Genomic DNA, 13,536 nt, shown 5'->3' with positions numbered 1-13,536 from the left:
GTCAATATTTGTACATAAAGCCGTTTCCATCGCCGTTTCTCGCATAATACATTTTATCGCATACATAACGATACTCTAGAAAATATAGTACCGATCGAATTAGAATCATTATCTGGTCATAATCTATGAATCATTATGTCTAACAAAGGTTGTAATATACTTCCTCAGTGATTTGACCTACGCACCGCTACTGCTACTCATGTGAAGCTGAGATACGTAAGATACGCAGTGAGACCTTAGTGAATACGCCGTTACCGTGACAACATTGAGAAAAGCATGGTCATGTATGGCCAAGTGTGTGTAATTGAAGAATCTGATGATGTCCGGTGTAGCAATTGAGGTAGAATGCACGTTGACGAATTCCCAGAGTGCCCTGCTAGGGTGAAGGAGTTTGAAGTAACAAGGATCTGTGCTGTACAGCAGGTCTCCTACAGGGCGGGAAGTAGTTGAAGGAGCAAGGATCTGTGCTGTACAGCAGGTCTCCTACAGGGAGGGAAGTAGTTGAAGGAGCAAGGATCTGTGCTGTACAGCAGGTCTCCTACAGGGAGGGAAGTATTTGAAGGAGCAAGGATCTGTGCTGTACAGCAGGTCTCCTACAGGGAGGGAAGTAGTTGAAGTAACAAGGATCTGTGCTGTACAGCAGGTCTCCTACAGGGAGGGAAGTAGTTGAAGGAGCAAGGATCTGTGCTGTACAGCAGGTCTCCTACAGGGAGGGAAGTAGTTGAAGGAGCAAGGGGAGTTGTGGAAGCTATGGCAGTGGATGCCCCGCAGCCTGTAGAGATTCACAATGTCGTTCACCAGTTGAAGGATACACAGATTGTAACGAAGTTGGATTTTGTGGCAGTTATTACGCAGATGATTAACAGTACTGCCCAAAAGAACAATACATTTAAGAAACTGGATATAATTGTATGTGCTGCTGAAAGGTTTTTGTAATTAACAGCCGAAACATTGCAGGGCTGGCTCGCAGTCGGTGTTCCAATTCATCCCAATTGTGTTTGATGGATTTGAGGGCAGGGCTCTGTGCAGGCCTGTCAAGTTCTTCCACAAACCAGGAATTTACAGCTGAAGCATTGCAGGGAATACTGACTGAAGACTTTCCCCACTCCCAGGCCCCTGAGCCTGTGTAGGGATGTGATTTAGATTGGACTGTGACAGAAGGAGTGGGATCGTTTTTTGATTGATCTATTTTCGTATTTTGTCTGATGTCGTTTTCCCCGCTTTTCTGGAATGGGCATTACTTTATTTCCCCCCAGTTCACTAACTGTACAGTAGGTGGCAACATACACATTCAATTTGTGTGAACGAAACAGGAACTTCCGGGCAGGCGCAAGCCATTCTTCAGAATAAAGAAAGCGCCAGAACTCTGATGTTAATATGATAACTTTTGTCTCCGTATTAAATGTATGGCTACAGGTATGTAATAGCGTGTTCAAACTTTAGAAATAACATGTCATAACATGCTAGGTAATAAATCGGTATCATCACGTTTGGTAAAGGTTTTAATTGTATGTGTTGTTTTTCTGTCAAACCGAGTGAGTGAAGAACGTGATTAAAAACGATTTTACACGTCACATAAGTTAGCTAGATACTTTGGGTTTGTCTGAGAGAATGTACGATATCTTGTCAAGATAACTAAATAAACAACATTTATTTGAGATTTCTGAGTTCGTTTGACGTGTTATTGGTTTTGTGAAGTGTATACACGTCATTGGCGTCAACGGACTTCAGTGCAAGTAGTGCGGGTGCATGAGAGAGGGAGCCAATTTCACTGTTGCACTACTGTGTGTGTGTGTGTGTGTGTGTGTGTGTGTGTGTGTGTGTGAGCGTGTGTGAGCGTTTTGGAGTGTCAGTGTAGAATATGTGAGTGTCCATATAGCCAGTGCAAACAGAAGTAATAAACGGGGTCAATGCAAGTAGTCTGGGTAGCCATTTGATTAACTGTTCAGCAGTGTTATGTCTTGGGGGTTGAAGCTGTTCAGGAGCCTTTTGGTCCCAGACTTTACTTGGTGCTGAATGTATCAGTTGTCTACATGTGTACTAATATTCAGACACATTCAGTTGTTTCTATCTATAAATGTTCTATGATGTGAACGGGAAATACAACTGGTTTCTGATTAAAATACTACAGTGAAGACAAGGTTATTCAGGAAAATAGTACATAGTGCTGCCTAAAACATACTGCAACCTGGTACTAAATGTTTTTGAGGCATTTATTTTAATTCAGGAAATCTATAGGTTACATGTAATTTAAAGTGTGCACTTTGTCTAATGGGAAATTATTTAATGTTTTTGTCAATGCTTAGCTACCTGATCTATTGAAATTAGATCATTAATAATATATATTTTTTAGAGAATAAAGAAATCGCCAGAACTGTCAAGACAATAACTTTTGTGTCCATTTGTTTTTATTACTACAGGCTGACTCAGATTAAGTCTGAGGCCAGTAACATCAACAGTGAGGACAAACCCAGCCTGCCTCTCTCCCTCCACACTGAGTCCAAACCTACAGTCACTGGGTCCTGATTGTGACAGTGGATCCCAGTTTGCACTGCAGGATCCAGAGATGGCATCAGTGAAGCTGGAAGACTGCAGTCAAACACTGGAGCTGAATGTCAACATTAAAGATGAAGAAGAGGAGGAGGAGATTAGGACAACTGTTAATCATGGTAAGAGCTGGTTCTATCTATAAGTTATCTTCATAAATTAGACCTCCATAAGTTATGACCCAGTCTACTGCTAGGTTGAATTCTGTAATTCTGACATCACACATCCCTGAACAACTCAAGACTTCACAGCGAAGCAACATTTTTAAAACTTGTAACGCCTGCCTTTTCCCACACATTGTCTCAAGAACGTTAAAAATGTTTCATACCCTCAATCACCAAGTTAGACATACCTCATTTCAAAATAGACCATGACATCATCACTGTCAATATTGAATTATAATTCTTAATGTTTTACCAGTGAAATGACCAAGCTGCGTCTGCATGCCAATCGTTTGATCTCAATCAATTTCATGGGAATATGCATTTAAATCTTCTTCAATTACTGTTTGGTGAGCAAATTAGAGCAGATGGTATTAAATTATATAGACTTCCTGTATTTTGTTTTAATCAAAGCACATTCTGCCTAATGGCGCGCGCTGTTGAGTTTGGGACGATTCAGCAAACCATCCTAAAATCTCGTAAGAAATGAGGTGTTGTTTTTGTTGTAACAGTAATGTTATGCTATAATATTTGGTTATGTGGACTACTAATTAATCACTAGGTGATCGTCCAAGACATTGATCTAACTTTACTAAACAAACACCATTGTGGCGGCTCATCGCTCCTGCAGCACTACACCCCTGCAGTCTGCTGCACCGAACTAGCGATTGATGCTCACCTGGCCTACTCTTTTGCCTCGCGCAACATTTGGTAACGCAGAAACGAGAGAACATGTTTGGCTGTTTTTATGAAAATCTGGGGATATTTGGCCAAGGAAACATTTCTGGTTGGTCTCAAGGAATGTCACACAGGGAGACTTTTTAAAACAGGATTGAGTGAAGTAGCAGCTAATGCTCATGGAGATCCTAACAATTATTATTATTATTAACCTTTATATAATACGGACATCAGTCAATTGAAATGAATTAGGCCCTAACCTGCAGATTTCACATGACTGGGCAGGGATGCAGCCATGGGTGGGCCTTGGAAGGCATAGGCCCACCCACTTGGCAGCCAGACCCACCTCAGGTCCTGGTCTGACGTTGTTACACGTAGTCTACGATTGTGAGGCCGGTTGGACGTCCTGCCGAATACTCTAATACGACGTTGGAGGCAGCTTATGGTAGAGGAAATAACATTCAATTCTCTGGCAACAGCTCTGGTTGACATTCCTGCAGTCAGCATGTCAATTGCACGCTCCCTCAAAACTTGAGACATCTGTGACATTGTGTTGTGTAACAAAACTGTACATTTTAAATTGTCCTTTTATTGTCCCCAGCACAAGGTGCAACTGTGTAATGATTATGCTGTTTAATCAGCTTCTTGATATGCCACACCTGTCAGGTGGATGGATTATCTTGGTAAAGGGGAAATGCTCACTAACAGGGATGTAAGAGAAATAAGCTTTTTGTGTGTGAATAGTTTTTTTTCAGCTCATGAAACATGGGACCAACACTTTACTTGTTGCATTTATATACTGCTCAAAAAAATAAAGGGAACACTTAAATAACACATCCTAGATCTGAATGATAGAAATAATCTTATTAAATACTTTTTTCTTTACATAGTTGAATGTGCTGACAACAAAATCACACAAAAATAATCAATGTAAATCCAATGTATCAACCCATGGAGGTCTGGATTTGGAGTCACACTCAAAATTAAAGTGGAAAAACACACTACAGGCTGATCCAACTTTGATGTAATGTCCTTAAAACAAGTCAAAATGAGGCTCAGTAGTGTGTGTGGCCTCCACGTGCCTGTATGACCTCCCTACAATGCCTGGGCATGCTCCTGATGAGGTGGCGGATGGTCTCCTGAGGGATCTCCTCCCAGACCTGGACTAAAGCATCCGCCAACTCCTGGACAGGCTGTGGTGCAACGTGGCATTGGTGGATGGAGCGAGACATGATGTCCCAGATGTGCTCAATTGGATTCAGGTCTGGGGAACGGGCGGGCCAGTCCATAGCATCAATGCCTTCCTCTTGCAGGAACTGCTGACACACTCCAGCCACATGAGGTCTAGCATTGTCTTGCATTAGGAGGAACCCAGGGCCAACCGCACCAGCATATGGTCTCACAAGGGGTCTGAGGATCTCATCTCGGTACCTAATGGCAGTCAGGCTACCTCTGGCGAGCACATGGAGGGCTGTGTGGCCCCCCAAAGAAATGCCACCCCACACCATGACTGACCCACCGCCAAACCGGTTATGCTGGAGGATGTTGCAGGCAGCAGAACATTCTCCACGGCGTCTCCAGAATCTGTCACGTCTGTCACATGTGCTCAGTGTGAACCTGCTTTCATCTGTGAAGAGCACAGGGCGCCAGTGGCGAATTTGCCAATCTTGGTGTTCTCTGGCAAATGCCAAACGTCCTGCACGGTATTGGGCTGTAAGCACAACCCCCACCTGTGGACGTCGGGCCCTCATACCACCCTCATGGAGTCTGTTTCTGACCGTTTGAGCAGACACATGCACATTTTTGGCCTGCTGCAGGTCATTTTGCAGGGCTCTCGCAGTGCTCCTCCTGCTCCCCCTTTGCACAAATGCGGAGGTAGCGGTCCTGCTGCTGGGTTGTTGCCCTCCTGCGGCCTCCTCCACGTCTCCTGATGTACTGGCCTGTCTCCTGGTAGCGCCTCCATGCTCTGGACACTACGCTGACAGACACAGCAAACCTTCTTGCCACAGCTCGCATTGATGTGCCATCCTAGATGAACTGCACTACCTGAGCCACTTGTGTGGGTTGTAGACTCCGTCTCATGCTACCACTAAAGTGAAAGCACCGCCAGCATTCAAAAGTGGCCAAAACATCAGCCAGGAAAAATAGGAACTGGGAAGTGGTCTGTGGTCCCCACCTGCAGAACCACTCCTTTATTGGGGGCGTCTTGCTAATTGCCTATTATTTCCACCTGTTGTCTATTCCATTTGCACAACAGCATGTGAAATTTATTGTCAATCAGTGATGCTTCCTAAGCGGACAGTTTGATTTAACAGAAGTGTGATTGACTTGGAGTTACATTGTATTGTTTAAGTGTTCCCTTTATTTTTTTGAGCAGTGTATATTTTTCAGTGTAGTTAGGCATTACTGTTCTCTCCATGTTCGGCTGGAATTTAGCCTGAAAAGGATTTGAGAAATATGATATAGGCCTACGTCTCGTTTTGCGCTGCACAGAATATCAGATCTCAACAACGATTGGAGAAGTGTTGAACATAACCAGTAGACTACCACATCCTGATGATTTATATCTGATACATAGATATTTAATATTTTTATATATCAAGTTGTAGAAACATCTCAAGGATGATCAATGGAAACAGGATGCACCTGAGCTCAATTCAAAAGTTTGGGGTCACTTAACACCAGTCTCAACGTCAACAGTGAAGAGGCGACTCCGGGATGCTGGCCTTCTAGGCAGTGTTTCAAAAGCCAGTTTTATTGCTTCTTTAGTGAGCACCACAGTTTAAACCTGTGCTAACATAATTGCAAAAGGGTTTTCTAATGATAAACTTGGATTAGCTAACACAACCTAGCCATTGGATCACAGGAGTGATGGTTGCTGATAATGGGCCTCTGTACACCTATGTAGATATTCCATAAAAAATCTGCCGTTTCCAGCTACAATAGTCATTTACAACAATAACAATGCCTACACTGTATTTCTGATCAATTTGATGTTATTTTAATGGACAAAAAATGTGCTTTACTTTCAAAACAAGGACATTTCTAAGTGACCCTAAACTTTTGAACAGTAGTGTATATTTAATATTTGTTATATATCAAGTTGTAGAAACATCTCAAAGATGCTCAATGGAAACAGGATGCATCTGAACTCAATTTTGAGTCTCAATTTTGAGACTCAAATTTCTTTTGAGTTTTTTATTTTTATAAATTTGCAAACATTTCTTAACCTGTTTTAGGTTTCTCATTATGGGGTATTGTGTGTAGATTGCTGAGGATATTTTTCTATTTAATTTTAGAATAAGGCTGTAACATAACAACATTTGGGAAAAATCAAGGGGTCTGAATACTTTCCGAGGGCACTGTCAGACTCTTTCCCATTTTGGTACGTTACAGCCTTATTGTAAAATTTATTACATGTTTTTCCTCGTCAATCTACACACACTACCCCATAATGACAAAGCGAAAACAGGTTTTCAGACATTCTTGCAAATGTAAAAAATATATAATAATTGCTTATTTACGTTTTTTTTTGTTTTCAGACCCTTTGCTATGAGATGATCCTTGAGATGTTTCTACAACTTGATTGGAGTCCACCTGTGGTAAATTCAATTGATTGGACATGATTTGGACAGGCACACACCTGTTTATATAAGGTCCCACAGTTGACAGTGCATGTCAGAGCAAAAACCAAGCCATGAGGTCGAAGGATTTGTTCGTAGAGCTCCGAGACAGGATTGTGTCGGCCATTGATCTGGGGACCGGTACCAAAACATTTCTGCAGCATTAAAGGTCCCCAAGAACACAGAGGCCTTCATCATTCTTCAATGGAAGAAGTTTGGAACCACGAAGACTCATCCTAGAGCTGGCCACTCGCCAAACTGAGCAATCGGGGAGAGGGGCCTTGTTTGGGGAGGTGGCCAAGAACCCGATGGTCACTCTGACAGAGCTCCAGAGTTCCTCTATGGAGATGAGAGAATCTTCCAGAAGGACAACCATCTCTGCAACACTCCACTAATCAGGCTTTTATGGTAGAGTTCCTAGACGGAAGCCACCCCTCAGTAAAAGGCACATGACAGTCCGCTTGGAGTTTGCCAAAAGGCACCTAAAGGACTCTGACCATGAGAAACAAGATTCTCTGGTCTGATGAAACCAAGATTGAACTCTTTGGCCTGAATGCCAAGCGTCATGTCTGGAGCAAACCTGGCACCATCCCTACGGTGAAGCATGGTGGTGGCAGCAGCATGCTGTGGGGATGTTTTTCAGCGGCAGGGACTGGGTGACTAGTTAGGATCAAGGGAAAGATGAACGTAGCAAAGTATAGAGAGATCCTTGATGAACAACTGGGCAAGAGGACAAGTACATTAGAGTGTCTAGTTTGAGAAACAGACATCTCACAAGTCCTCAACTGGCAGCTTCATTACCCTCTCTGGGGTATGTGGGACGCTAACGTCCCACTCGACAACAGCCAGTGAAATTGCAGGATGCCAAATTCAAAACAACAGAAATCTCATTATTAAAATGTCTCAAACATACAAGTATTATGCACGATTTTAAAGATAAACATCTTGTTAATCCAACCACAGTCTCCGATTTCAAAAAGGCTTTACGGCGAAAGCACACCATGCGATTATGTTAGGACAGCGCCTAGTCACTAAAAAACATACAGCCATTTTCCAGCCAAAGAGAGGAGTCACAAAAAGCAGAAATAGAGATAAAATGAATCACTAACCTTTGATGATCTTCATCAGATGGCACTCATAGGACTTCATGTTACGCAATACATGCGTGTTTTGTTCGATAAAGTTCATATTTATATCCAAAAATCTCAGTTTACATTGGCGCTTTATGTTCAGTAATGTTTTGCCTCTAAAAAACATCCGGTGATTTTGCAGAGAGCCACATCAATTTACAGAAATACTCATCATAAACATTGATAAAAGATACAAGTGTTATGCATAGGATTATAGATACACTTCTCCTTAATGCAACCGCTGTGTCAGATTTAAAAAAAGATTTACGGTGAAAGCACACCATGCGATAATCGGAGTACAGCGCTCAGCCACCAAAACAAGCCATACAGATACCCGCCATGTTGTGGAGTCAACAAAAGTCAGAAATAGTGTTATAAATATTCACTTACCTTTGATGATCTTCATTGGAATGCACTCCCAGGAATCCCAGTTCCACAATAAATGTTTGTTTTGTTCGATAAAGTTAATCTTTATGTCCAAATACCTCCATTTTGTTCGCGGCGTAAGGTTCACTATTCCAAATGCAAAAAGCGCGCGCACTAAGTCCAGATGAAAAGTCAAAGAAGTTTTATTATAGTTTGTAGAAACATGTCAAACGATGTATAGAATCAATCTTTAGGATGTTTTTATAATAAATCTTCAATGATATTCCAACCGGACAACTCCTTTGTCTTCAGAAAGGAAAGGGAACGTGGCTTGCGCTCACGGCTGCGCGCGAGACTGAGCTCATGACATTTTCCCAGACACCTGGTTGAAACAGCTCTCATTCTCTCCCCTTTCACAGTAGAAGCCTGAAACAACGTTCTAAAGACTGTTGACATCTTAGGAAGTGCAATATGACCCCACAGACACTGTATATTGGATAGGCAATCACTTGAAAAACTACAAACCTCAGATTTCCCACTTCCTGGTTGGATTTTTCTCAGGTTTTCGCCTGCCATATGTGTTCTGTTATACTCACAGACATCATTCAAACAGTTTTAGAAACTTCAGAGTGATTTCTATCCAAATCTACTAATAATATGCATATCCTAGCTTCTGGGTCTGAGTAGCAGGCAGTTTACTCTGGGCACGCTTTTCATCCGGACGTGAAAATACTGGCCCCTACCCCAAAGAAGTTAAATAGTACACGCAAAACAACAGTCTCAACGTCAACTATGAAGAGGCGACTCCGGGATGATCCTTCTAGACACTATTCTGGTTAGAGCCAGTTTGCGCTGTTCTGTGAAGGGAGTAGTACACAGCGTTGTACGAGATCTTCAGCCGTTTCCAGCTACAATAGTCATTTACAACATTAACAATGTCTACACTGTATTTCTGATCAATTTGACATTATTTGAATGGACAAAAAATGTGCTTTTCTTTCAAGAACAAGGACATCTGTAAGTGACCCCAAACTTGAGAATTGATTCATTTATTTCACCACTAATGGTAGTGTATTTATTTATTTATTTCACCACTAATGGTAGTGTATTTATTTCACCACTAATGGTAGTGTATTTATTTATTTCACCACTAATGGTAGTGTATGTATGTATTTATTTATTTATTTATTTCACCGCTTATGGTAGTGTATTTATTTATTAACTTCCTTAGCATACTGGTTATTGTCCGAATTTCGGATGACTGACGTGCCCAAAGTAAACTGCCTGTAAACTGCCCACAAGCTAGGATATGCATATACTTGATAGCATTGGATAGAAAACACTCTGAAGTTTCTAACACTGTTAAAATAATGTCTGTGAGTGTAACAGAACTGATATGGCAGGCGAAAACCTGAGGAAAATCTTTCCGAATTTTTATTTTTTGAGGTCACAGGTTTTTTTCAATTCTTGCCTATGGGATATACAAATAGATAGGACCCAGATTGCAGTTCCTATGGCTTCCACTAGATGTCAAGTCTTTAGAAAGGGTTTCAGGCTTGTTTTTTGTAGTTTGTAGTATTTGTAGTTTTTCCAAGGTGTCCCCCATTTAGAAAAGTAGTCATGTTGCGCGCATCAATGAGAGTGCGCTCTTCGTTATTTATCTTCGCTATTGAACACACTATTCTCCGTCTTAAATATTATTGTTTATTTAGATTTTAGAATACCTGAGGGTTAATTAGAAACATCGTTTGACTTGTTTGGATGAACTTTACTGGTAACTTTTTGGATTCGTTTGTGTGCATGTTGAACGAGTGAATTACGGAATCAAGCGCGCCAACTAAACTGACATTTTTGGGATATAATGAAGGACATTATCGAACAAAACGACTATTCATTGTGTAGCTGGGACCCTTGGGATTGCAATCAGCGGAAGATCTTCAAAGGTAACTGATTTATTTAATTGCTGTCTGTGATTTTGTGACGCCTGTGCTGGTTGAAAAAGTATATTGACGTGGGGCGCTATCCTCAGATAATCGCATGGTATGCTTTCTCCGTAAAGCCTTTTTGAAATCTGACAACGCAGTTGGATTAACAAGGTTTTAAATGATGTAAGACACTTGTATTTTCATGAATGTTTAATATTACGATTTTTGTATTTTGAATTTCGCGCTCTGTAATTTCACCGGATGTTGTCCTAGGTGTCCCGCTAGCGTTTGGACATGCACCCAAACAGGTTAACTAGGCAAGTCAGTTAAGAACAAATTCTTATTTTCAATGACGGCCTAGGAGCAGTGGGTTAACTGCCTTATTCCGGAGAATAATGACAGATGTTTACCTTGTCAGCTCGGGGATTCGATCTTGCAACCTTTCGGTTGCTCTAACCACGAGGCTACCTGTCGCCGGGTATGCCAGAAGAGGACTGGTCACCGCTCTGAGCCTGGTTCCTCTAGGTTTCTTCCTAGGTTCCTTCTTTCTAGGGATTTTTTTTGTGTCCACTGTGCTTCTACATCTGCATTGCTTGCTCATTGGCGATTTTATGCAGGGTTTCTGTTAAGCACTTTGTGACAACTACTGATGTAAAAAGGGCTTCATAAAATACATTTCATTTACATGTATATCACACCAACTGACTGGTTCTTCTGATGTTCACACAGGATACCATGTTGAGACATTCTCTACATCCAGAGAGCAACAGCAGGACGATCAGAGAGCTAAGAGGTCTCATCACTGCCCACATTGTGAAGAGATTTTCCCATTTCTGTCAAAGCTAAAAATACACCTAATAATACACACAGGAGAGAAGCCTTACTCCTGCTCTGATTGTGGAAAATGCTTCAAAACATCAACGGTGCTAAAAGTTCACCAGAAGACTCACACAGGAGAGAAGCCTTTCTTCTGCCCTGACTGTGGAACTAGTTTCTCTCAACTTTTCCGCTTAAAATCACATGAACGTATACATACAGGGGAGAAGCCATACTCCTGCTCTGACTGTGGAACTAGTTTCTCTCAACTTTCGAACTTAAAAAGACATGAACGTATACATACAGGGGAGAAGCTATGCTCCTGCTCTGACTGTGGAAAATGTTTTAAAACATCAACTGATCTAAAAGTTCATCAGAGAACACACACAGGAGAGAAGCCATACTCCTGCTCTGACTGTGGAAAATGTTTTAAAACATCAAATGAGCTAAAAGTTCACCAGAGAACACACACAAGGAGAGAAGCCTTTCTTCTGCCCTGACTGTGGAACTAGTTTCTCTAAACTTGACCACTTAAAATCACATGAACGAATACATACAGGGGAGAAGCCATACCCCTGCTCTGACTGTGGAAAATGTTTTAAAACATCAAATGAGCTTAAAGTTCATCAGAGAACACACACAGGAGAGAAGCCTTTCTTCTGCTCTGACTGTGGAACTAGTTTCTCTCAACTTTCCCACTTAAAATCACATGAACGTATACATACAGGAGAGAAGCCTTACTCCCGCTCTGACTGTGGAAAATGTTTTAAAACATCAAATGAGCTAAAACTTCATCAGAGAATACACACAGGAGAGAAGCCTTACTCCTGCTCTCACTGTGGAAGATGTTTTAAAGCATTAAAGGAGCTAAAAGTTCATCAGAGAACACACACAGGAGAGAAGCCTTACATCTGCTCTGACTGTGTAAAATGCTTCAAAACATCATTTGAGCTAAAAGTTCATCAGAGAACACACACAGGAGAGAAGCCTTATTCCTGCTCTGACTGTGGAAGATGTTTAAAAACATCAAATGAGCTAAAAGTTCATCAGAGAACACACACAGGAGAGAAGCCTTTCTTCTGCCCTGACTGTGGAATTAGTTTCACTCAACTTTCCCACTTAAAATCACATGAATGTATACATACAGGAGAGAAGCCATACTCCTGCTCTGACTGTGTAAAATGCTTCAAAACATCAACTGAGCTAAAAGTTCATCAGAGAACACACGCATGAGAGAAGCCTTACCTCTGCTCTGACTGTGGGGTGAGTTTCTCTCACCAGAGCAACCTAACACACCAACGTAAAACACACCTTACTCCTGCTCTGTAGAAGGGTGGGCGTGTATCTCAAACGTCTAGCCAAAGGTTTAAAACATCAACTCATCTAAAAGTTCATAAGATAACACATACAGGAGAAAAGTCTTACTCCTGTTCTGACTGTGGGGTGAGTTTCTCTCGACTGGATACCTTAAAAACACATCAACGTATACATACAGGAGAGAAGCCTTATGTCTGCTCTGAATGTGGAAAATGTTTTAAAACTTCAAATGAGCTAAAAGTTCACCAGAGAATACACGCACGAGAGAAGCCTTACGTCTGCTCTCACTGTGGGGTGAGTTTCTCTCACCATAGCAACGTAACACACCAATGTATACACACAGGGGAGAAACCTTACTCCTGCTCTGTGGAGGGGTGGGCGTGTAAGTCAAACGTCTAGCCAAAGACTGCGTGTTTGAATCTCATCAAGGAGGACTTTAGCATTTTAGCTAATTAGCAACTTTGCAACTACTTACTACTTTTTAGCTATTACTTAGCATGTTTGAATTCGTAACATATCATACATATTACAAGTTCGTAAGATAATATATGAATAGCAATGCGTAAAATAACATACGAATTGTAATTCCTACAAGTCGTATTATACTGAACAACAATCTAAATGCAACAATTTCAAAGACTTACAGTTCGCATAGGGAAATCAGTCAATTGAAATAGGGGGCTTAGCCATGGGTGGGACTTGGGAGGGCATAGGCTCACTTGGGAGCATGAGTTTTTCCTCACAAAAGGTATTTATTACAGACAGAAATACTACTCAGCCCCCCCCCCCAGACAATCTGCAGGTGAAGAGGACCTGGGCTGCCGTGGTTACATGTGATCTGCAGTTGTGAGGCCGGTTGGATGTAATGCCAAATTCTCTAAAAGGACATTGGAGGTGGCTTATGGTAGAGATAAATATTGAGTTCTCTGGCAACAGCTATGGTGGACATTCCTGCAGTCATCATGGCAATTGC

The 13,536-nt window shown here is 41.6% G+C and overlaps 1 protein-coding gene and 1 long non-coding RNA gene across 3 annotated transcripts; both read left to right on the top strand.

Annotated features, from left to right (window-relative positions):
* The first annotated feature begins 1,045 nt into the window (after positions 1–1,045).
* LOC123732734 (uncharacterized) lies at positions 1,046–11,657 on the top strand. Of its 2 annotated transcripts, XR_006763381.1 has the most exons (4): positions 1,046–1,416; positions 2,421–2,669; positions 6,929–6,988; positions 11,160–11,657. It is a non-coding gene; the product is annotated as an uncharacterized lncRNA (long non-coding RNA). The 2 variants fall into 2 exon arrangements; XR_006763380.1 differs by lacking the exon at positions 6,929–6,988 and having other exon boundaries at positions 1,063–1,416.
* Positions 11,658–11,717: 60 nt separating this feature from the next.
* On the top strand, positions 11,718–13,238 carry LOC123732732 (gastrula zinc finger protein XlCGF17.1-like; the record flags this gene model as incomplete). The annotated part of the gene is made up of 2 exons (XM_045711989.1): positions 11,718–12,470; positions 12,576–13,238. Coding segments are annotated over 2 exons (1,140 nt in total), but the record flags the coding sequence as incomplete, so codon positions are not given.
* Between the last annotated feature and the right edge of the window lie 298 nt (positions 13,239–13,536).

Source organism: Salmo salar, unplaced genomic scaffold (assembly GCF_905237065.1).
Source record: "Salmo salar unplaced genomic scaffold, Ssal_v3.1, whole genome shotgun sequence".
NCBI lineage: Eukaryota > Metazoa > Chordata > Actinopteri > Salmoniformes > Salmonidae > Salmo > Salmo salar.
The sequence above is the reverse complement of the archived record's forward strand: the minus strand, read 5'-3'. Positions and strand labels throughout refer to the sequence as shown.